The 25,761-nt window shown below is 37.6% G+C and overlaps 1 protein-coding gene across 1 annotated transcript in view; it reads right to left on the minus strand.

Moving 5' to 3' along the window:
• Positions 1-14,784: 14,784 nt before the first annotated feature.
• LOC150084669 (uncharacterized) overlaps positions 14,785-25,761 on the minus strand; it is a 73,172-nt gene continuing 62,195 nt past the window's right edge. The window contains exons 5-6 of the mRNA XM_090375408.1: positions 19,998-20,127; positions 14,785-15,346 (exon numbers count right to left, since the gene is read on the minus strand). Of these exons, the coding sequence (XP_090231534.1) occupies positions 14,877-15,346; positions 19,998-20,127 (600 nt within the window). The 3' untranslated portion in view covers positions 14,785-14,876. The remainder of the gene's footprint in view (positions 15,347-19,997; positions 20,128-25,761) is intronic.

The raw sequence follows: 25,761 nt of genomic DNA on the forward strand, positions 1-25,761 counted from the left end.
TTTTATTTATTTTATTTTTTTTTTTTTTTGGCTGATGCTGCATAAGCTTGCTTTCTTGCATCAAATGCCTCTGCTAATGATCTGAGCAAATGTTGACATCAGAAGTTTTGAAACAGTAATCCAACCAAGGAAAAGAAGAAAAGAAATCTCGCAGGTCATCCCATTTTGCATTCTTGTAATGCCAAACAACATGAGGTTTTGAATAGCCATGAGATAAAGGTTCCATTGGAGAAGAGACAATCACCAAGTTTTGATCTGAAGTGCCTAAAGGACCTCTCACTTCAACCGTGTACTTAGAAGGGTTGTTTGTGAGAAAAAAAATCAAGCGTGTTGGCTGTATTATTAGGATTGTCCAGTATTCTTGTAGGTAAATTAACAATCTGTGTAAAGTCATTAGTAATTGCAAAAGCCTCAGCATCTCGACCAGCTGGGTCGGTGTGACTAGAAAACGGAAGCCAGCTGGAGTTGTGAACATTAAAATCACCAAGGAAAATTACCTCACTGTTAGGAAAGTTGGACTGGAGGGAGTCAAATTGCAAAGAGAGGAAGTCAAAGAGCTCCAAGTGATTAGTGGAGTTGGGAGAACGGTAGAGACAACAGATGAATTTGACAATGAGGTAGAGAGAATTTAAGCCAGAGAAGATCGAAGAGAGGAGATTCCAAATTACCAAGTCTCTGACAGGGAATATCAGAAAGGACATATGCACAAGTAGCACCTTTGAGTCGAAAGGAATCATACAGCGAATAATTTGGGCATCTGAGATGAGCAGTAATTGACTCAACTGATAACTGATATTCTGTCAGAAAAAGTACATGGGGTTTGAAGACTGCAAGTGGAAATGGACATCGTTGAGGTTAGAACATATAATTGTGACTACATATAATTGTGAAATGAATTAGGAAGTGTTTGGGATGTTTAGATCTTTTTGCAGATAAGTTTGCTCTATTAGTTGACAATTCATGTTGATTCAATTTCATTTTCTGCCTACTCCATGGCTTTGGTGTAGGCAGAAAATGAAGCTGAAGAATTCGAAACAAGCCAATTATGATATGCAACATTCTTCTCTTGAACAGCCTTAGGACATTTATTGGAAAACCAAGGTTTAGATAAAGGACGAGATTTTAAAGAGGAGTGGGATAAAGGATCAATCAAGTTGGTCCACTTGATATCAATGGTTCAACTGTTAATGATCCTACTCAAGTAGAACAAAGTAAATGAGTATTTTGCATCTATATTCACACATTAGGAGTTATTCAGGGAGGAGAATGTCAGAGATGAACTAAACTCTGGCATTGAGCTAGTTGATTTTGTAATAACTGAGAGGAAAGTGGAAGAGAAATTATTGAAGATAAACATAAGCAAGGCACCTGGGGTGGATGGCATCTATCCAGTTATGTTAAAGGAGACAGCAAAGGAAGTAAGCAAACCTTTAGCAATAATTATGAAAGCTTCCCTGGACTCAGGGGAGGTACCCATGGAATGGAGATGTGCAAATGTGACTCCAATTCACAAAGGAGGATCAAAAGGTAACACAAGTAATTACAGACCTGTTAGTTTAATTTCTGTTCCAGGGAAATTAATGGATGCACTGGTTAAAGAAGCACTGCCGGATCATCTAGACAAGATTTCAGTTTATAGCATGGGTTTGTGAAGGGGAAATCTTGTCTGACCAATTTGATTGGATACTGATGTGGTCACAAAGGAACTGGATGCAAAGAATAATTTTAATATATATTTGGATCTTAGAAAGGCTTTTGATACTGTTGCACATGGAAGACTGCTGCACAAATTGGAGCCGTGTTTCATTGGAGGCAAATTGCTGCTATGGATAAAGGGATGGTTGAGTGGGAGAGGACAGAGAGTGGTAATCAATGGAAATTGCTCTTCGTGGACTAATGTTATTGGAGTCATCTTAGTCATCTTAATGTTATTGGAGTCATATTAGTGGAGTCATCCAGGGTTCAGTGCTGGGTCCATTGCTGTTTTCTGTATTTATTAATGATATTGATAATGGTATATCAGGCTTAATGTCCCAGTTTGCAGACGATACGAATGGCGGCAATGTTGTTAATGACACTAATGACAGTATGCTGCTGCAACAGGACCTAGAAAAGTTAAGCAGATGGGCTGAGAGAGGCAATGAGAGAAGGCAAGCTTGCTTGCTTGCCTTCTCTCATTGCCTCTCTAACGTGCAGTTGTAAGAAACAGTGATCCAATAAATCGAAAAAATTACTGTTCTTACCGATTTATCAGTTGTTGTTTTTTTCATTTATTTCTTCTTCTTCAAGAGGAGTGTTTCCATTTACAATGGGTTTCCTCAGTCTACAAGTTGTTTCTTGTTAGGAATTTTTTCCCGCCATAAAGTGCGGTTCAAGTTGTCTTGGTTGGTTAGGCCTCGGGCTGTCGTGCACTCCCGTAATCCATCCATCCATGTCCTCCTAGGTCTTCCTCTTCTCCTTCTTTCAGGAGGTATCCATTCCAGGATAGCCTTTGGATATCTGTTTTCTTGCATCCGTTTTACTTGTCCATACCATGTTAGATGCTTTTCTTTGGTGGTGTCAATAATACTTCTTTGTACTTCTATTTTTTCCCTTATGTCTTCATTCCATTTTCTGTCTCTTCTAGAAGTTCCTGCTGAGCATCTCCAAAAATTCATTTCTGTGGGGAGCAATTTGTTTTCCGCTCACCTATTCAGTGTCCAGGTTTCCGCTCCATACAATAGAATTCTTTGTACAATTGTTTGCATTATAAGTTTCTTTGTTTTATTTAGGATATTTTTGCTCCACCGAACAGAGTTTAACATGCCGATAGCCTTTCTGCCGTCTGCAATTCTCTTATTGGTCTCTGCTTGGGATGATCCATCACTTTGTAAGATTGATCCCAAATATTTGAATTTATCGACTTGTTTGATTTTAAAACCTGCAATATTTAGAACATGTCCTGGCCCTGAAGACAACATTTCAGTCTTGCTAAGATTTATTTTTAGATATATATTTCTCAAACAATTGATGAAATGCATACTTTGCATCTTCTAAGTCTTGTGCTATCATCACCTGATCATCTGCAAAAAGTAAATTGTGAATATAGGTGTTCTTGTTAATCGGCAATCCTATTTTATTACATTTTTTTGACCAGGGTCTTAGGCAGATGTCGATATAAATTTTGAAAAGCGTTGGTGACATGCAACAACCTTGTAATAAGCCTTTTGAATGTGGAATTCAGGTGACAAAGCTGATCCCACTTTAATTCTGCATCTATTATTCCTGTAAATTGCCTTAATAATGTTAATCAGTTGTCCATCAATATTTGGCTCTTTCAGTGCTTCCCATAAGAATTTTCTTGGAACACTGTCATATGCCTTTTCAAGGTCAATGAGAATCATAAAGATTTTTTTCCTTTTTGATTGGCATTTTTCAAGGATCTGTCGTACTGTTGAGATATGGTCTATACATAACCTCCCGGCTGAAAAACCACTTTGTTCTTCTGATACCTCGATTTGGGCTTCTAAATGGTTCCTGATCCACTTTCCAAGGATCTTTAACAGCGGGTTCAGGACGCATATTCCTCTGTAATTTGAACAGCTTTTCCGATCGCCCTTCTTATAAATTGATGTAATATATCCTGTTATCATTTATTTCGGTATTTCTTCTCCTCTCAGTATACTATTTAACAGTTTCTTATCAGAACAGCCACTCCTCTTCCTCCTTATTTCAGAAGTTCCATGTAAACTCCTCCAGGTCCAGGTGATTTGCCATTCCTTCCTTCCTTCCTTTAGCAGGAGTTCTACTTCCCTAACAGAAACTTTTAAGCCCGATTCTTCTACACCAAAATCGTCCATCCTCTTGAACTCTTCCCAGTCTTCGTTTAAAAGTTCTTCATAGTACTCCGTCCAGTCTTCCAAAGGTATTAATTGCAAACCAGTGTTGTGTTTATTCTGTTTTCTCAAGTCTTTAAGGACCTTCCACGATTCTGCTGATTGCTTGAAGCCCAATTTTCTATTAATAGTTGCGCATTTCCTTTCCCATTCTTCATTTTTTGCTTCTATTACCAACCGATTGGCTATTTTCTGTTTTTTCACCTTAAAGGTTCCTATATGCATCATTCCTATCACTCGGCCATTTCTGATATGCAAGTTTCTTTTCCTCTACAGCAGCTTTTACTTCCTCTGTAATCCAGGTCTTTTTTGGTCTTTGGCTTTTCTTTTTGCCTAGGATTTCATGAGCTATTTTTTTAACAGTATTTTTTAAATATTCGTAGATTTCTTCAGTATTACCTTTTATCTCTATGTTAATTGCAGCATCCAGTCTCTGGGTGAAGTTGTTTCTAATGCTGTCATCCTGGAGTAGGTCAACGTTAAATTGATCCACTTGTAGCATTTCTCCTTCCTTGCATTGTTGGTTGTCCACACATATTTTCTTAATCCAGTTCCACCTCAGTGTTGTTTTAACAAGAAAATGGTCAGATCCACATTCAGCTCCTCTATAAACTCTGACATCTTTCAATACATATGTCCCTGAATGTTTTGAAATAATGTAATCTATAACTGATCTAATTTGTCTTGTCTCCTGTGACCAAGTATATTTATGGATATCCTTGTGTTGGAAAAATGTGTTGTTTATTCTCAAGTCGAACTGTTCACAAAGATTGCATAGTCTATCTCCGTTGTCGTTCCTCTCTTTCTCTCCAAATCTTCCAATAACTTTGCTATTTTGTTCATTTCCTACTCTTGCATTGAAATCTCCCATTAGAAATATCTCTTTGTTCTTAGTAATTTTTTCTATTAGTTCTCTCAGATCCTCACAAAATTCATCCTTCAAGGTATCGGCGGTGTCATTAGTCGGGGCATATATTCCCAAAATACATATTTCTCTCCCATACATTTTCTGTTCCAGTGAGATCATTCTTTCATTAATAAATTGCCAGTTTTTGATGTTGTGTCTCAATTTCTTTTTAACAGCAATAGAAACTCCTGCTCTTGCTCTTTCACTGTTATCGACTCCACTCCAAAAATGGTAGTATTCTCCCATTATTTCCTCTCCACATCCCTTTTTCTTTGTCTCTGATAACACGATGATGTCTAACTTGAATTTTTGCAGTTCATCCGGAAGAAAGTTTCTTTTTGTTGAAAGGCCTTGAATATTCCAGCATCCCAAAATCATAATCCTTTTCCGTTTGCTGAGTCGTGTCCGAAAGTGCAGTCCATTTTCATTTTCGCTTGTAGGTCGTTTAGCATTTGTGTATTTTTTACACTGAACGAGGAGCTAGCCCGTTGCAGCAACCCCCAACCTGGAGGGCCGGGGTATCTCTCTTAGTCTGGCCCCAACCCTTTGACCTGTCCGGCTTGGGAGGCCCTACTAGTAGTTAAGCTACTGCCGACTTAGCTCTCCGGGTCATCGGGACACGCAAGACCCCCCACTGCGACAAGATGGAGATTCATTTATTTAATCAGTAAATTACTGATTTACTAGTCCACTCTTTTCTTTTTTTGTTTCATTGCAATCCTACTGGAATTTTTGTTTTCCCAGTGCTTATGTCACACCAAACTGACTCAACATTGCACTGACCATCAAAGTCAACTAGATGCACTGCCTTAGATTTTGTGTACTTCTTAACTAAAGCATAACTCCCTTTTCCTCTTGTCCTTTCTGTACATATTCTACTACCCGTATTCAAATTGTTCTTCCATTATGTTCAAGTGACACCATGTCTCCAATATCTCTACAATGTCTATATTTGATGACTTAACCAATACTTCAAATTAATCAAATTTATTCACTATGCTCCTAGTTTTAGTATAGGCTTATACACTAATACACCTGTTATTATTCTTAATAAAAACAGGTGCATTAGTGTGACCGTTTCTACTAAGGTGCATATACCTGTTTTTACCCTAACAGAGCCCATGAGGTGTGCTTAGCAGGCCTTGAAATCCCCGATGTCTTGCTTTCCAGACCACTGCATGTTCCAATTGCAGTACTGGAAGAATCACTTACACCACCTAAGGCTTCTATTAGTCTATGTATACATTCAGGCTAACAGTTTTCTGACCCATCTAACATGACACTGCCTTGATAGTCTCATGTTAACAAGCACAGACAAAAATTCTACCCATGAGCCTTGCAAAGGCTCTTCAGTGTCAAATTGATTAACAAGACTCTCATCGTGTCCTCCCTCCTATGGTATCTGTGTAGAATTTCAGACATTTTCAAATTTAATTCCAACTTACAGTTTTTTGTCAACATTGTCTGGTACCTAGTGTTAGCATTAGTAGAGGCATATGATGCAAGAAAGCAAGCTTATACAGCATTGGCCAAAAAAAAAAAGCTTTCCCATTTCACCCATCCATTTGGTCTAAAACTTTGTTTTTCCTTGAATTTATTTAAGCTATCAATTTCCACAACAACAGATGTAAGTTTGTTCCAGCAATCAACTACCTGCTGGCTACAGATCAAAATGGACATTAATTCTCCATGTTCATAAAAGGGATCAAAGAGGTAAATATATTAAGTAATTACAGACCTTTAAAAATAATGGCCTGAGAACATAAGGGGAAAAAAAAGCACATTGCATTTTCTTAAACAGAAGAAAGATGCAAGTTGAGTGAAAATTGCCCACAAGTTTTGACAAAACTTTATAGCTCTCAGATGTTGTGTGCTATGGTAAGAAGACTGCAAATCTACAGTAAATGAGGAAGTAATGTTTCACTCATAGTCCACAAAAATCATATTGGATCAACAAAAGAATTTGGTGTGCCTCAAAACACAATGTGGAGTGTTTCTTAAGCATTTGCATCTAAAACATGAGTTGCTGATGGTAAAAGCTGTTATGGCTGATGACAAGATTAAACATCAGGCATTCCATGTGGACATTTACTAAGATGGCAGAAGGTGAAGAGCTGCTCTTAAAAACGTTTTTTGTTTAGTGACTACATCACAGGCAAAGTGAACACAACACTGAGAATATATGGAAGTGAAAAAAACCTAATATGGTTTTTAACATGTCTGAGACAGTCCCAGAGTTAATATATTTTGTGCTGCAAGTTGTAAAAAAGTGTATGACCTGTCCTTCTCACAGAAAGAACTAGGGATGACTAGACTAGCCACCAACAACTGATACCCTATGGACAGAAGCTTCTGGTATACTGAGAAACATTGCCCAGTGGCTGAGTTATTGCCCATCAAAATTATTTTGTAAGTCAAAATGCTGCTCAACAGAATTTCATTAAAATAATTTTTATGCATAAAATATATTTAACATTTAAATTCTCAGAAATGTAGAGAAATTAATTATAATGCATCCCCCCCTCCATATGTTTACAAGAATTTAATTAATGATATTTTCTTCAATGGTTTTTTTTTTTTTTTTTTTCGGTTTTAATTTTAATGTGATTTTTTCCTCAAATTTGCATCCTGAGGAGTTGCCTAGTTTGCCTATGAATGGGCCACTCCTGGAAAGAACAACACTGGTCATGTGTATGGAGATTTGCTGGAAACTTATCTGAGCTCATAAATTGCACAAGGAAATTCCAACGACATGCTCTTCCACAAGGTGGTGTAACCTCTTCACTTCCATAAAGACATTTGAAGCTGTTTGGATATCCAGTTTCCAGGCCAGTGGGTAGGGTGTGCAGGTCCACTTCTGTGGCCTTTTCATTGACCAAACCTCATACCATTGGACTTTTTTTTTTTTTGGAAGTTACATTAAGGACCAGACACCACAGGTCTTCTCTTGCCGGCTGATGTTAACAACTTGAAGTGTCACTGCAGCGATTGACATCCGATTGATGCTCTGTAACATGGATGTTACTAGTTTGCACTAGCCATTTTAGAGTGCATCTGGAAAAAGGTTGTTACCATCAGGATGTGAGCTGCATTCTTACTGGAAGTGAAATAGAAATGCATAACTGTTACTTCCACTGCAACTGTGATGGTTTTGTACTAATTTTATCCCAGTAGAATGTTTCTTATTAATAATAATAATAAATTATTATTAATATAATAATAAAAGCAAAACATAATAAAAAGTTATAAGGCACCAAATGTGTGAAACTAATTCTGGGTTATCTAGTTATGACATTTTACGTTCATCAAATTCATATCCCCAAATATTAATGAAGTTTGTACAATAATTTTTCAGGTAAGTATATTATATGAGATTAATTGCCTTCAGGAAATGACTATGTAATTGGAAAAACAGAAAATCATATGTACTGGAAATCACAACCCTGAACAATTTTTATAATTTCTCTGACTCTAATTTATAAGATAGATTTAACAGCTACAAATAGAAATAATAAACTTGGTAATATGCATTTTTTCAAAGCTGCACTTTCATGTGCTGAAGAATGTTTATCATCAAAATTAAATTTTGATCTATGCTTCAGTTATATAATAGAAGTGTAGATATTCTCTCGATAAACAGGATTTTGTATGTTTGTTTATATTGAATAAATGTATACAACCAGTGATATTTTACTGCTGATATAATTAAGGTATAATAATAAAAGAAAAAATAATTGAAATTTGGAGTGGAAGCACATTATTTTATGCTGCAACAAAATTGTGTGTGAACTTACATGTATAGCATGTAATTTCTGAAATAGACAAAGGAACTCATACATATCATATCAAGTTTTCTTTCCATTCAAATGATATGCAGTTTGGAAGACCTTAGCAACAACTCTTTTTTTTTTTTTTTTTTTCTGTTCCAAAAGAACTAGGCTACGAGGTGTTAATGCATTGCCCTACCCGAAATATTTGGACATTTCTTCAATGTGTGTATGGTGCTAGCTAGATATATGCAAAACAAGAACAAGTTAAAAGTGTGTGCAATATCAGATATCACAGTAGAAAGACAGTTGCGGTGTTTCAAACAGACTTGATATTCAGATGCCATTTTATAAATTGCCATTGTAACAGTCACACATTTCATCCCAAGGAAAAAAAAAAAAAGTCAAGTGCAGCCATTATCAACCCACTGCAGGGTGGAAGCCTCCTCAACAATTCATGCTGAGGGAAATGGACCATAATCTGCCACGCTGGTCCAGTGCGGGTTGGCAGATCGACCGTATTCAGCATTCAGGGGCTTGAACCCCGGTCTACTCAAAGAGCGTGTGCTACTGCACTCCCGCTCCTGCCCACTCGGCTACGGAGGCCGTTTTCATCCCATCCCAAGGAGGTCAGCCATAACTGATGTGGTGAAAGCATAGAAAAAGCGAGCTATGTAAGTGTATGCAGCAAGTAAGCTAAAGCAAAAGGAATAAAAGCTTATTAGTATTGTCGAGCCCTGATATAAAAAAAAAAAAAATGTGAAGGTGAAATGTGTGACATCCTTAGAAAACATTACATGTAACATTTTCCAAGATTTCCTCAGAAGTATCAACATCCCCAGATTTCTGCAGGAGTATAAGTGTGTCTACTGCCCATAGGAAACTGCATACCATGGATTTTCATGGCAAAGCTATGTTTGCTAACTTCACATTACATATATGAATGTCAGATGCCCTTTGGTGTCCCAGCCCATGTTTTTTGCACCATGGAACAGAATAAAAAACCAGTGGAGCAACAAGTTATGTTACATAGCCCTCATGGGTAGCACAGTTGGTAGGATTGCCATCCTCCACACACTAGGTGGAAAAAGACTAGTTTGAGCCCCTCTGATGATGGAATTTTTATGGGCCTTTATCACAACGTGACTGAGTTAGTCAGTGTCAGGAGAGGGCAGCATTGTTTTTCTCTCCCAGAAACTCATGTTTTTCTTCCAGCAAAACAGAAAATCAACTTCAGAATACAATTTACAGACAATATACATGGAGCAATATGGCCTTAGTCACTAATGCTCCTAAAACCCTACTACAACATGTTGCATAGTCCGGTATGAAAAATGGGCCATTTCTAGTGGTTCATAATTGGCGCCATTGATTGTAGTGTGGGAAATCATTATTATCGAGCCATCATACATTCGCAACTTGTACAACTTCATGGTACCCATGAGCTTTGCTGAGAGTAGTCTCCATGTTCCAGCTTGATAATGCTCCATCCTGTAAGGCAAACAGTTTTACTTTGAGAAAAATGAAGTTGAATAATCCACATTGTCCATGTGTGCCCAGTCAATTGTTATTGGGTTTTAGGCACAGCAACTTAGGCTGTATTCTGCCATATATATATATATATATATATTGTGTGTGTTCTGTGGTTGTTGTTTTTTTGTTTTCTGGACAAAAAACCTGAATTTCTGGAAGCAGGCGAAATCCTAGTGAATTTGGAGCATTTCAAAATTTTCTTCATGAATATGTAAGTTTCGGGTTTTCAGGTGCCCCCTTGAATGTTGGTGCCCGGGTGCAGTGTACCCTTGGGATGGCCCGCTCCTGTCCGGAAGAACAAAAAAAAAACATGCCGCCTCTGCCTGAGGTTGACTTAGTCAACCTCAGGCAGAGGCGGCATGAGGTTGACTTAGTCATTGTGAAAAAGACCCATAGAAGTTGCTTGCATCATTGACAGGATTGAAATTCAGGTGTTTTCCAACAGGTGTGGAGAGGACAGTGATTATATCAACTTAGTCCACAACTGATTCTGATCAAATACCTTTGGTTTAAAGTGGAATGTTGCTCGTCTACAGTGTTCCACAACCAATCAATGCTGTCATTGGGCTGTAGATGGGAATACCTTGATTTGAAAGATAAAATTCATGAAAAAGGCCCATAAAAAATTCCTTACATCATCGGGATTCAAATTCAGGTCTTTTCCAGCCAGTGTGGTGAGGGTAACGATTCTACCACTTATGCTACTTGAGAGCATGTTAGCTGGTAGTTGCATGTGTTGCCTTCTGGAAAGTCAGGTTTCTTTCCAAGAAATGAACAATTACATACATGACACTCACCTCGTAGCTAGTTTTGGCACTTAAAATACATCAGACCTCTCCTGTCACTGAACAAAAAAACCTGAATTTTCATTTGCAAAACCGTGCAACCCTCTTCAAGGCTAATAAGGTCTAAAAATAGCCCAAAGTCTTAAAACTCAAGTTGAAGGCTTTTACCACACAATGTGGAAGGCCAAAAAAATTCTCCAAAGAATACCTCTGCCAGTCCTATGCTATTGAAAGAACGTTTATCAGGAGCTAATGGGATGTGAAGGTTCTCAACTTACAAAGCTCTATGAGAAAGTTCCAGGATTTCATCCTTATACACCACAACAATCACATTTCTTCACTATAATTGAACCCATTGTGGGTAGCACAGTTGGTAGAATCGTAGATCCTCCTCACATCAGATGGAAAGACCCAAGTTGGAGTTCCATCAATGACAGGAGGAATTTTTGTGAGCCTTTTTCACAATGTGGCTGAGTAGGTCAGGTGAGAGTGGCATGGTTTTTCATCCAGCAAACAAAGTTGACCTCAGAACACAAGCAATATATTCAGAACAATATGTCTTAGTCGCTGAGCCCCTAAAACCCTGCAACTATAAATTGAGCATGGACTCATGAACAATGCATGTAATTATTGGTCTTTATTATTATTATTAGCCATATGGTCAAGAAAGCCTGAGGCTTATGCTGAACCAGCCAAAATTTCCATTACCCTGAGAGAGAGAGAGAGAGAGAGAGAGAGAGAAGGGAATCACCAAGAAAGAAGAATGATGATATCTAGCTCAGGACCCTGGGTGTGCCAAGCCCATACCCACCAGATGTGAGTGCCTGGAAGGCATATTTTCATATACAGTATTGTGCATGCTGTTATAGATATGTATCTTAGAATTATTTGCCTTTGGTATGCAATGATTATAATCTCTGTCCTTCCCCACCATCTGGGAAACTTGAAAATCACTTCTCGATGGAACTTTTATCGGCTTTTTTCTCATTATCTCCAAATCAGATTGTCATGTGCGAGGATTGCATAATTTTTGATCCTGGAATGGCGAGGGTGGCATGGCTCTTTCTCCTGGAAGCTTAGGTTTATCATCCAGCAAACGGAAAATCAACCTCAGAACACAAGCAATTTACAGACAATATGCTAGGAGCAATATGTCCTTAGTCACTGATGCTCCAAAAACCCGACAACTATAAATTGAGTGTTGACTCATGAACAATGCATCTAATTATTGCTCTTAGATCCAATGGAGGCATATTTTCATATATTGTGCATGATGCTATTTTAGATATGTATCTTAAAATTATCTGCTTTTGCAGGTGTGCAATGGTCAGTGGCATAGCTACCATGTAGGCAGGCAAGGCAATTGCCTTTGGGCCTGGACCCTTTAGGTGCCCAGCATCTTTGGCTGTCTCCTGTTTTTGCAATTTTCATTAATTAAGTATGGGCGCAAACATGTTCTTTGCCCCTGGGTCCGAAAAAGGGTAGCTATGCTACTGCCAATGGTAATAATCTCTGTCCTTCTCCACCATCTGGAAAACTTGAAAATCACGTCTCGATGGAAAGTACTTTTATGGGCGTTTTTCTCATTATGGCCAAATCAGGTTGTCGCATGCGAGGATTGCTGATTTTTGATCCTAGAAAACCCCCAGAAAAGACATTGCCATGGAATGCACGGTTTTCACAGACATACCATGCTTCTCATGGCCAGAATTACCTCGGTGCAAATTCAAAGGCACTTTACCCTTAAAATTCTCCAAAATTCTTAAAATGGAAATAGCCAAACTTCAGTAGTTGCCAATTAGATAATTTTAATTTTAAAATATAGGAATCCAGAATCCGATTCTAGTGCATTACAGACCCAGAGCGTTTAAAGAAAGTTTGTAAATGAAAAGGAAATTTCAGGAATTCGTTAGCATTTCTGATATTGTTTAAGTAGTTTAATTTTACTGAGATGCTCTTCATTTTTTGCTTAACAAATCTGCGTTTAACTTAAATATTCATGAATCTGTAACCCACACACGGCAACATGTTTAAATCTCATATCGGACTCATAATCACTTAACTGACGACAATCTTCTGAAATTTAATTGTTGTTCAGCCAAATATATTTCGAATATTACACGAGTTTTGAAAAGATTCTCAAAATTGCCACAATACCATCGGGTATATTTTAGTATTCGTAGACTAGATTCTCTTCATCTGAAGCCTCACTGTATCAAACATATTAAGATGTGTTTCATTAATCTAATTTTTTAAAAGAAATTCGAAATCATTTTGACTTCTTTGTTTTGAAGTTCTCCTGGTTTATGGAGTTACCTTGATTGTCCTTGTTTATGACGTTATCTTGTCTATCCTTGTTTTATGACGTTCTCTTGACTATCCTTCGTGGTTTATGAAGTTATCTTGACTGTCCTAGTTTGGAAGTTATCTTTAAAACTCTTGTTCCAATATTAACTTGCAATACGAAAATTAGATTAATCAGGATAGTCAATATAGCTCCATAAACCAAGACAACTTAAAAACCAGGAAGTGAAGAAAACTTCAAAATTTATAGAAATGCTTTCAAATTTCTTTTTAAAAATTAGATGACGAAGGACATCCTAATATGTTTGATATAATGTAGTGAGCCCTCGGTTTCTAAACCCCATCACTTGCAATCATTACTACTAAACGTAATAGTTATTTGTACTTCTTATAGTAGAAATATGTTACTGCTATAATTATAACAATGATGACTATTTTTATTCCATTTATGTGGATAGAACTTTAGTTAACTTTACACCGTAAAAAGTTTTATTTATATTTTAGGCTATCTAAAATATAAATACAATTTTATATAGTTGCGATATTATATAGTTGAATTTGCTAAATTAGTGTAACGGCAATTAAGGCCATAATATACTGTATAACGCCTGTTTTTTCTGAAATACACACCATATATTGTATACTAAAGAACTATCAGTGTAAATACACAATACTTTATTCGTAATAGTAAACTATAGTAGTAGTAGTGTGAACGGCATCGATTTAATTGTACCTCATAATTGTGACTACCTTCACAACGAGTTACCATGTATTGCACTACCTCGAATAAGTAACGCTTCACCAATGGAGAAGGCTATTATTACTTGTTCTCAATGGATACACTACCCAGACCGCACCATTTCAAACTGGATTGGCATGATTGTAAAGACAACACTGATGATAGGACAACAAGCTTGTTGGCCTATCATCGGTGTCGTCTTCTCCATTGGTGAAGCGTTACTTATTCGAGGTAGTACAATATATGGCAACTCGTGAAGGTAGTCACATTGAGATACAATTAAATCGATGCCGTTCACACTACTACTGTAGTTTACGATAACGAACACACAAAGTATTGTGTATTTACACTGATAGTTCTTTGGTAAATTGCAAGTTCGTAATATATTATGCCTTGTGTATTTATTTTTATTGGTAATATTATTATGTTCATATGAACAAATGTTCAAATATATGGAATGTGAAACGCCGGAGTCACCCCGAACAAATTAAATTATGACTCTTGTTAACTAATTTGGTTCAAGGAAAAAAACTAGAAGCCTTCTAACCATTCACAAAATTGAAAACTTTCACCTTCCCGCTTAGTAGACATGTTTATGCGTACCTGTCTAAATAAAAAGGTATCTTCTAGCTTTGGAAGAACTATCATAAAATTCAGAAGTATGAACAATTCGGTTATCAGTGATACACTGCAAACAAATAGTACCATTTCCATGCTTTAATTAATTGTGTTTTATCCAAACTCTGAAATTACCAAATTCTTATATGGACATTTTAAACTGTTAGTTGGTTATTTTATTATGTGAAACATATTAATAGAAATATCGTAAACTACATTTCAGTTTGTAGTTAAACATAAGTGATTAAATGGCCATTGTGCCTAGCTGTATCCATAGGAAAGAAACATAACACAGACATGGAGGGGGGCAGCTTCAGAAAACATAGTACTATTAAAAGTTATCTTAAATTAAAATCCGCCTAAATCGACATCGAACCCGCCACCAAAATCAGTACCCATGTCAGTATCAAAGCCACCTCCAAAATCATTGTCAAATCCACCAGAAACAATAGCGTCATTATCAATTGTTTGCTCTGTGTTGTTAATAGTATTGTGAGTGGTCATATCGATGTCATTGTTAACCACTGTGCGATCCATGTCATAATTGTTGATATAAATATTTGTATCATGATAACCTCCCCAGCTATGACCCCCACCCCAACCATGTCCCCATCCCCAACCACAACCCCATCCAGAATTGAGAGCCCCGCCCACCAACATTCCCATAGCAAAATCTCCATCATTCCTTCGGTCTTGGACGACTAGAGTTGTGTTATTTGCTGGCAACTGGCGCTGCTGTTGCTGTGTTGTGGGATAGAAGCTGGAGTAGGCTGGTTGTAAAGGACCTCCTGATGACGGATACTGACCAGGAATGGGAGCTGAAATAAATGAAAGTAATTTACTAGAATGCACTTCAGACGCTATAGAATAAAACTACATTTAGAGAAGGGAAAATATTAATAGCGCTAGTTAAGGATTATTTTTCATGTAAGCTAACTATACTACATGGCCACTTCATTAGGATCATAGAAGGTTTGGATCATAAGCAACAATTTCTGCAAAAATATGTAAATCGAAGAGGTCACATGGTACTGACTAATTCCTTCCCAAAATAAGTTCACCTATAACAGATATTTCAAAGAGAACAGACATTACAGACTTCCAAAGAAATCTGTGAGATACTGTTTCACGTTTAGCAGGTTGTACAGCAAAGAGGACAGCTACACTTTTTCAGTGTTCAATGATACTAGTAGTTATAATCACTGTACTCTCCACACTGTGTGGAAGAGGTCCGAGTTCATATCCCGTTAATAACGTGAGGAATGTTTATGGGCTTTTTTCACTCCACAGCCGAGTTAATTGGTCTCAGGCGAGGATCTAAGGTTTTTTGTTTGTTTTTTTCACCCAGAAACTCCGGTGTTTCACCCAGGAAAACAAACAAACCAACCATAGAACAAATGAATTTTATAAACATAATATACACAAGTAGATGAGGTAATTCTTTTGAAGTCATGATCTCACATCTGATAAGTATGGGCTTGGCACACCCAAGGTCCCGACCTGGATATCATTATTCTTTTCTTTCTTGGTGATTCCCTTCTACTCTGACTCTTGCTCCCTCTCTCCTTCTCTTTCTGAGTAACTCTGAGTAGCTGACAAACTGAATGAGTATTTTGCATCTACATTCACATATGAAAAATTCTGTAAGGAAGGGGAGGACAGAAGCTTACTAAACTATAACAGGGAACTAAATGATTTTGTAATAACAGAGAGCAAAGTGGAGGAGAAATTATTGAAGTTAAACATAAAAAAGGCACCTGGACAGATGGAATCTATCCATTTATATTGAAGGAGGCAGCAAGGGAAGTAAGCACACCCTTAGCCATAATTATGAGAGCATCCTTAGATTCAGGGGAGGTCCCCATAGACTGGAGTACAGGCTGCTGGAAGGGGCATAATAGTATGGTTCGTGGCATACCTTTCATCTCCTGATTCTACCGGAGGGCATTGAACATCAGAGCATATCTGAATATCGTTTCATGATCAAGCACACCTGCAATTCTGCATGTTTACCGCAATAGGGGAAACACTTTCAAAATGAAAATGCCACTACTGCCAAAGATGCAAAATAGTGGTTTGAGGAACAACAGTCTGACCAACTCAATTGACAGCTCTAAGTACCATTGAACGAAGGCGGGACGAACCTGAAAGGCGTGTTCTTCAGCACATTCTACACGATCCACATTAATCCTGGAATTGAGGACAGTTTTTATACGTGAATGGTCCAATGTTCGTGCTGTCAAGTTTCGATACCTTGTTGACTTCATGCCGCGTTGTATCGGAACAGTAATTCGGGCCAACGGCAGTCTGACACGCTACTAGCCTATCATAATATAATGGCCATAATGTAAAATTTTAGGTTTTAGCAATGAATGGTAGCATGATATGTTATTGTAATGTGTGGCAGACCTCAGAAATAAAATTTTACTGAACGATTTATCCGGATGATTACCTTATTTTAATTTCGGCAGAACTCATCTGTTAAAAGTTTTTATATTCCACTACCATCAAATGGCAAGTGTAGTTGACAATTTCATTGTTTACAGAATCGATAATGCAACGCTCAGTAACAATGGAACGTAGCCGTTTTTTATTTATTTATTTATTATATATGAATGAATTAAGAATTCCAAAGTGCCTATGAACGACTACTCATGCTATTTCAGGATCATAGTCAGTCCTAATTCTTTTAACAATCTGCATTTAAGTTAAGACAGTAAAATAGAATGATACTTTATAGTGTTGCAAAATGTAAAAGTTTCCTGAATAAAGCGATTGAGTAGTTGTTTTTTTCCCTCCCCTTCCCATGCATTTTTAAATTACGTTTTAGTATCGTTTTATTTTAATATATAGGTTGTAATAGTTTCTTACAAAGAACTGTAATACTGTATGTAAGTCTTATTATTATTATTTTTTTTCTCTTAAACGTATATGGTCTTTTGAACGAAAAGTTTAAGCTTCTTGGCAAGAACTTTATACAGGGATCTTCGCATTTAGGAACATTTGGTCTTAGAGTAGGAATGTTTAACCCTTACAGTAGGAATGTTTAACCCTTACAGTAGGAATGTTTGTGCGAAAAGTGTCAGTTCTATTTACAAAGGGTAAAATGTGTAAAGTCGATTATACCTTAACTTTTCTCCCCAGTGTACATAATTTCCGCAGAAACAGCATTTACACCAGTTTTTCCTTGAAACAGCTGACGAGTTCTGGCCGCCTGTATTACTAAATATTCATTTTTATCTCACGCCTTCTAATCTTCCTCCTTTATTCCGAATGGTATTATCTTAGGTATTTATATGACATTCCAAATAAGAATCATATCTTGATATTCCAAATCAATATCATATCTTAATATTCTTGATATTCCAAATAAATATCATATCTTAATATTCTTGATATTCCAAATCAATATAATATCTTAATATTCTTGATATTCCAAACAATATAAAGAGTTACTATTTTTTGTTTTTTAGTTCCAGGTAATTGTGGAGGAGCCTCTGTTGAACCCAAAGTGGAGTAATACTGTTGATAGCTATGCTACTCCGATGGTTGGAGGGATGGCCTCATCCATCTCAACATAATTGTCCTCTTCCTGCTTTTGGAGGAATAGTATCTGGTTCCACTAGTCACCATTCCTTTAATAACCCTGCAAACGACTAATTAAATACTCTAGAGAAGAGTACATGTTGAATACAAGTGACATCAGCAGAAATGTCGTGTGATAAATAGAAACAGTACCACGTTTAACGCATCAGAAAAACCTTGCCATGCCATGTGGAAAGCTTGTATCCAGAGGAGGGCTCTACACCTTAGATAGGCCAAAATACGCAATTTTAGACCACAAGGATCCCCTTGAGATATTTGCTTCTCCCCTACAAAGTAAATGTGACCAAATCAGTGGTCTCCTGCCATAGTTTGTTCTCCACCTTTTACACCAGAGTTTTTCCTTGAAATCATTCTTTACGATGACAGTTCATTCAAGAAATAGTTATTCTCGTGCTATAAGTAGATATAAATCACCTCTAATTGCATTCTGCCGGTGGCAGTAGTAGTAGTGGCATGTGATGCAAGAAAGCAAGTGTATGAGCTTATGCAGCATCAGTCAAAAAAAAAAAAAAATACAAAACAATTCCCTCTAAATGTTTGTCCAGTTCCTCCTTAAATTTATTTAACCTATCAACTTCCACAACGACAGATGGAAGTTTGTTCCAGCAATTAACCACCCGTTGGCTAAAGGCAAATTTCCGCACATCTATTCTACATCTGTCTTTCCTCAATATGAATTTATGCCCCCTTAGGTTCGTAATCTGAACAAGTGGAAGAATCCCATCAGAATTCAGCATGCTCAACCCATTCAAGGCCTTATACACCTCAAACAGATCACCTCAGTATCTGCAATGATTCGCATACTGTAGTGTTTTATGGAACTGTCTCCAAATGAATATCAAGTTTCTCGATATATTATGTTATTATACCATCTCATCTTGAAAATTCCTCCTTTAAATCTTGCAACAACTCTTCACCATAAAGAATCTTCCAAATAATAATAACTTGCCATTTTTCAGACTAGTTGATTGGTGTGCGAATTAAACTCCTTGTCTGGTAAGGCATATCATCAGTATATTATATCTAAAAAAAAACCTATTATATTTAGGCCACCCGAATGCATCTGCCGTGCTGTATCTTATGTCTGTTAATTGCGTGTGTTCTATGGTCGATGTCTGTTTGCTGGACGAAAAACCCGTTTCTGGAGGGAAAACCTTGCTATCTACGCCTGAGACCGACTAACTCAGCCACGGAGTGAAAAAAAGCCCATTAAAGTTCCTCGCGTCATTGACGGGATTTGAACCCGGGCCTTTTCCACCCGGTGTGTGGAGGACGGTGACGATATCACTCTGCGCGCAGACAGTATATTACATCTGTAATGGTGTCTATTCCCAGTCGGTTTGCCTCCTTGCTTGGCAAAAAAAAAAAAAACACCTGGGTTTCCATAAATCAAATCATTCATTCTCCGCCAAACAAAAAGACTAACTAGCTTTACCATGTTGTGAAACAAGCTGATAAAAACTCCTCCCGCAGAGACGTTATTCGAACCTAGACTTTTTTTCTTTTTTTTCACACGTGTGGAAGGACGGCGATTGTAACCGTTGTTCTAGCTACCAGGGCCATTCTCCAGGCGAAGTAGCCAAACGGGCTTCTCTACGAGGGATATCCATGAAATGACGCAAGTTTATAGCTGTTGCCTTTTATAGGTTTCGCTGATTTGCACGTTGCAATGCAGTTTCGATTGGATATTCAGAATTTGCACATAAAATTACATACAACAGCTTATTTTCACTCTGTGTAAGTGAAAATAAGCTGTTGTATGTCTGTGGATAAACAACTTATTTTCGGTTAAAACACAGTACTGTACTGTAATTTACATCAAAAGTGATGTGGCTGATAAGAACCAAAATATGAGAAACTTACGTTGCGTAGTAACAGGTACTGTTGTTACTAAATGAGACGGTGAAGGAGAATTAGGCATAGGTGGCGCTGTTGCTGTAGTGTAGTTCACCTGGCCCTGAGGGACTTGTGGAGGTTGAGGTGGCGGTGGTAACTGTCATTAAAAATCAGAAAAGTGTTAATTATGATATCCATCATAATATCTACTAGTTTCCTTATATCTGATTAGTTTACAGGATCTCCCGTTATGATGCCATTCAAAAATACATAAAAGAAACTACAGATAATCGCTGTGTAGCTTGCAAGGGTTTTGCAATTACTGTAGTAAAATTAAAATTTATTCTTTCAATAGAAGAATGTAGAATGTAGTTTTCAGTAGCCAGATTCTGCGGAAATTGTTAAAAAAATAAAATAATAAAATAAAATAAATAAATAAGGGGAAAAATTAATAAAAGCCTACATTAAGGAGAAAATTTAACGCATACTGAGTGAGAGTATACGCTATTTGCTCTATTAAGAAAAAAAAACAGGGTATGTGGTGATATACGCGATATACGCCATACACCCCCCTTTTATTTACTATATATAACTTAAAAAAGGGTATAAAAAAGCAAAACATTTGAAAACGTGGAAATAGTTAAACAAAACGCAATGAAGCAGCTTTTGGTAATTTCGAAAACTGTTTCAGAGTTGTAGTAGTAGTGGCATGTGATGCAATAAAGCAAGCGAATGAGCTTATGCAGCATCAGCCAAAAAAAAAAAAAAAAAAATAGATAAAAAATAACACCATTCCCTCCAAATGCCTGTCCAGTTCCTCCTTAAATTTATTTAACCTATCAACTTCCACAACGACAGATGGAAGTTTGTTCTAGCAATTAACCACCCACTGGCTAAAGGCAAATTTCCGCACATTTATTCTTGTGGGTTGGTCACTCACACACTAGTCAGACTTTTGTGGATTTATTGGATTATTATTATTATATATATATATATATATATTTTTTTTTTTTGGTTTTTTTAGGAGCGTTAGCAACTAAGGCCATATTGCTCCGGGGATATGCGGTCGTCATTCCCTGACCTTTCGCATCCTCCGTATTTGGTGGTCACGGGCTCGAACCTCGGTCTAATCAAGAAGCGTGTACTACGCACTGCTGCTCCTGCCCACCTGGCTACGAAGGCGCTTGTTTATTGGATGATTGTTTTCTGCAGCAGCATGTTCGAGAGGCAACCAGAGAGAGTAATACTCTTCATCTGGTTATCAGCAGTGATCATTCGTGTATTAAGAATTTGCAGATAAAGGAACCACTAGGTTGCAGTGATCACAGTGTACTGATGTGAGATTTACTTAAAAATTTAATTACCATCAGGGGTAAAGGAAAGGGTTTTTGCTTCCGTAAAGGTGAGTACAGTTGTCTCAGACAGTTTTTAAATTCTGTACAGTGGGATCAACTGACGATGTTACCAACAGTAAATTCCAAGTGGGAAGCATTCAAGGAATTAATCGTGGATGCTACTAAAAGTTTCATACCTATTAAGAAATATTGTTCAAGGTTTAGGCCTAAATGGATGACAAATGAACTAACGAGACTCGTAACAGAGAAGAAAAATGCATGGGATGCATATAAATTATCAAGTGACTCAGAAGCCTGTGGCAGATATAAGCTAGTCTGTAATCAGGTCACAAAGGAGATTAGGCAGGCGAAGGAAGATTACGAGAAATCCTTGGCAAAAGATGCTGAGAAAAACAACAAGCATTTCTTTACTTATATAAACCCTAAAAGGAAGGGGAAGAATCTGATTGGTCCACTTGACATCGATGGTTCGACTGTTGATGATCCTGCTCAGATAGTAAACAAACTGAATGAGTATTTTGCATCTACATTCACACATGAGGAATTATTAAGGTTTGAAAATGGCAGAAGGTTATCAAATTGTAGCAGAGTGCTTAATGATTTTATAATAACTGAGAGCAAAGTGGAGGAGAAATTGTTGAAGTTAAACATAAGAAAAGCACCTGGGGTGGATGGGATCTATCCAGTTATATTAAAGGAGGCGGCAAAGCAACTAAGTAAACCCTTAGCTATAATTATGAGAGCATCCTTGAACTCAGGGTAGGTTCCCACGGACTGGAGATGTGAAAATGTATTCCAAATTCACAAAGGGGGATCGAAGGGTGACACGAGTAATTACAGACCAGTTAGTTTAACTTCTGTTCCGGGTAAAATAATGGAGTCACTGGTTAAAGATGCATTGCAGGATCATCTAGACAAGACTGCAGCAATAATTCGTACACAGCATGGGTTTGTTAAGGGAAAGTCTTGTCTGACAAATTTGATTGGTTATTATGATGTGGTTGCAAAGGAACTGGATGCAAAAAATATTTTTGATACATATATTTGGATTTCAGGAAAGCTTTTGACACTGTTGGGAATGGAAGACTATTGTACATCTTAGTAGCCTGCAAAGATTCTTCCCATCAAATGCAGCGAAAATATTTAACTCACTACACATAGATGCCGAAAAACTCTGTGAGGATGCAGCATACCGGAAAGAGATCTTCCAGAATTCGTACAGACTTACCGAAATATGAATCGGCTGCAAAGTACCAAAGAATTGAGAGTAAAAGAGAAACTTTCTATTTTAAGAACAATAATAATTTGTTGACCAGAAAAATATACCTTCTGTAACAGATATGTAAGTTATATGTGGAATTATTAGTGAATTGTAAATATATGAGTTGTATAATGTATGTACAGAATCATTAATGTGTAAATACTGTATATATTAAACATAAAATGTGTATATAATATTTCGGGACGAGACTACGTGTTCAGTATATGTAACCCACTGCACGTAGTATCTCGTACCCTGATATGTACTTAGCACCCTCCTGGCACTTTGCCGTCCCGGGGCGTTTCCTTATGGAAATAAACAGATAATAATAATAATAATAAAAAATTGGAGCAGAATGGTATTAAGGGTAAGTTGCTACAATGGATAAAAGGATGGTTAAGTGGGAGAAAACAGAGGGTGGTAATCAATGGGTGCTTCTCTTCTTGTTTTGTTTTGTTTTGTTTATTTATCAATGATATTGATGAAGGTATATCAGGCTTAGTGTCTAAGTTTGTAGATGATACAAAGGTTGGCAGGGTTTTTAATGACAGTAATGGCAGTGTGCTACTGCAACAGGATCTAGATAATTTGGGCAGATGGGCTAAGAAGTGGCAACTGAAGTTTAAGCTTGACAAATGAAAAGTACTCATATGGGTAGAAGTAACCCCAGGGTAAAGTATCAACTGTGTGGTAGTACACTTAAGGTGGTAGAAAATGAAAAAGACCTGGGAGCAATCGTGCAGTCAGATATGAAGTTTTCTGAGCAATTCAGACAGGCAGCCAGGGCAGGTCATGGGGTTTCGTCAATGATATATAGGAATTTTGCTAGCAGGGAAAAGGAAGTGATTGTCCCTCTGTATAAGGCAATGGTCAGGCCACGCCTTGAGTACTGCGTACAGGTCTGGTGGCCTCATTTTAGGAAGGATGTCGATTTGCTTGAGCGTGTACAGAGAAGGGCAACAAGATTGGTGAGGGGAATGAAGGGATCCTCTTACCAAGAGAGGCTTAAGTTCTGCAAATTGCAGTGGCTGGAGACTAGGCTCCTGCGCGGTGATCTGATTGAGGTGTATAAGGCCTTGAATGGGTTGAGCACGCTGAATTCTGATGGGATCCTTCCACTTGTTCAGATTACGAACTAAGGGGGCATAAATTCAAATTAAGAAAAGACAGATGTAGAATAGATGTGCGAAAATTGCCTTTAGCCAGCGGCTGGAACAAACTTCCATCTGTCGTTGTGGAAGTTGATAGGTTGAATAAATTTAAGGAGGAACTGGACAGGCATTTGGCGGGAATGGTGTGATTTTTTTTTTGACTGATGCTGCATAAGCTCATACACTTGCTTTCTTGCATCGCATGCCACTACTACTACTTCTACTGTTTCTCTGCTGCATGGCCATGATGTTCTGGCTCTCCAAGTGGTCTGATATATTCTTGGTTATGCAGCTGGTCAGAATTTTGTAGTGTTGGGGGGCAAAGTGACAGATCTGTACTTCGCCGCGTTTGTGGTGTCTTTGACCTTCAACTTCAGAAAAGTGATTTCTTCAGTCAGAGACCCTGGGATTGTGTCAGGTCCCTCTTATTTGTGTGAAGAGCTCTGCTATATGCCTGTGGTACAGCTGAACTTCTTGTAGCAGTAGTTGTATATGGTATCTATTCCTGGGATTCGTCAGTTGTCGAACTTCCTGATCGAATATTGTACGTCTTCCTCCCGAATCTCCCATTCTGTCATCTCTTGTATGATTTAGAATGGAAATCTATCCAAGCCAATATGGTTAACTTCGCTGCTCAACAGGTTTCCCCAGAACTCCTCGAGTAACCTCTGGTTTGGTAATCAGTGCCTTCCTTCTCCTCTTGTCCAATTTTCCCGTAAAATGTTCTCTGGTGTTCTTCAAATGTCCTATTGTTTGTTTCTTCTGGGCACTCTCCCTAGAACGGCGAAGTCTCTTGCTGAGCGCCAGAAGCTTCTGCTTGAGGATATCAAGGTATTCTTCGATCCTCTTATTATAGGACTCGTGTTTGCTGCGGATGTTGTTTCTCTTGTGTATGGCTTCACTTTTCTGACCAACTTCTTTCTTACTTCTCTTTCCCCGTTGTTACTGGGTCGGTTGGCTTGTCTTCACCTTATCTCTTCTATTTTTTGGCATAGTCTTCTTTTCCAAGCTGGTGGTTCCTTGTCTTTGCCAATCCCAGATACTGGTACCAAGTTGTTTCATTGTTATGTCCGGTTACTATTAATTCTGATCCTGAACACCTGTAGGACAGTCAGAGGAACTTGCTTAGTATCCTACTGGTGTTCAGGATCGCAACTTTCTGGAGTTCCATATAAGTGTTCTCTGGGAGGTCTATTACTACTAGGCTCTTTGCCACCAAGCCGTTCTTTGACACGGTGAACGGAAATGTCATTACTGTGCCATATGCCACATTTATTTGACTTCCTGTCTTAGTTCTGTGTACTTACTGATCTTTTCCTTGTAGGTTTTACGGAGATTACTGGTGTTGGGTACTGCTATATTGATGAGATTGGTAGTATTTTCCTTTCTTGTCAGTGAGTGTGATGTCCGTTCTGTTGTGCGGGATCATCTTGTCCGTCCCAGTACGTCTCGTGGGTAGGTTTGACTTTTTCCGAATTCAACCCTGTACGTGGTAAAATCTACATATTACAATGTTTTCATTTCTTCATACATTGTTCACAACATTAAGGATGACAATTTCGAAGTCCAAAAAAACTGAAAGTGAAAATTATAACTCATTTCATTATCACTTTATTATTATCACTTTCAATTACTTTCAAATATTGTATTGCTTCATTTTTTTAAAACTATCACAAGGATGCTAATTGAGTATAGAAAAAATAATTCCGCCATTTGGGAAATAATTAATTATGCCACAGTAATGCAGCTGATAGATTAAATTGTTTTCTTGAAATATTTTAGTTAAATTGAAAGCAAATCAATACAAACACTTAAAATATTTCTCAATTGACAATAATCTCGTAGCGCCCCTCTTCATTAATTTGAATTCCATCAATATCTGATTTTCACAAATTTATTTAATGATCCGTAATCCTCGAGTAGCGAACCTCTGAATTACAAACCTACAGTATTAGCCTAACCTGGTATCTTCATTTTGTACAGCGTTTATAACAGCTGAAATAAACGGAGATCGCATATTAACT

The sequence above is a fragment of the Mastigoproctus giganteus genome, chromosome 6 (assembly GCF_048544385.1).
Source record: "Mastigoproctus giganteus isolate SK-2022 chromosome 6, ASM4854438v1, whole genome shotgun sequence".
Taxonomy (NCBI): Eukaryota; Metazoa; Arthropoda; class Arachnida; order Uropygi; family Thelyphonidae; genus Mastigoproctus; species Mastigoproctus giganteus.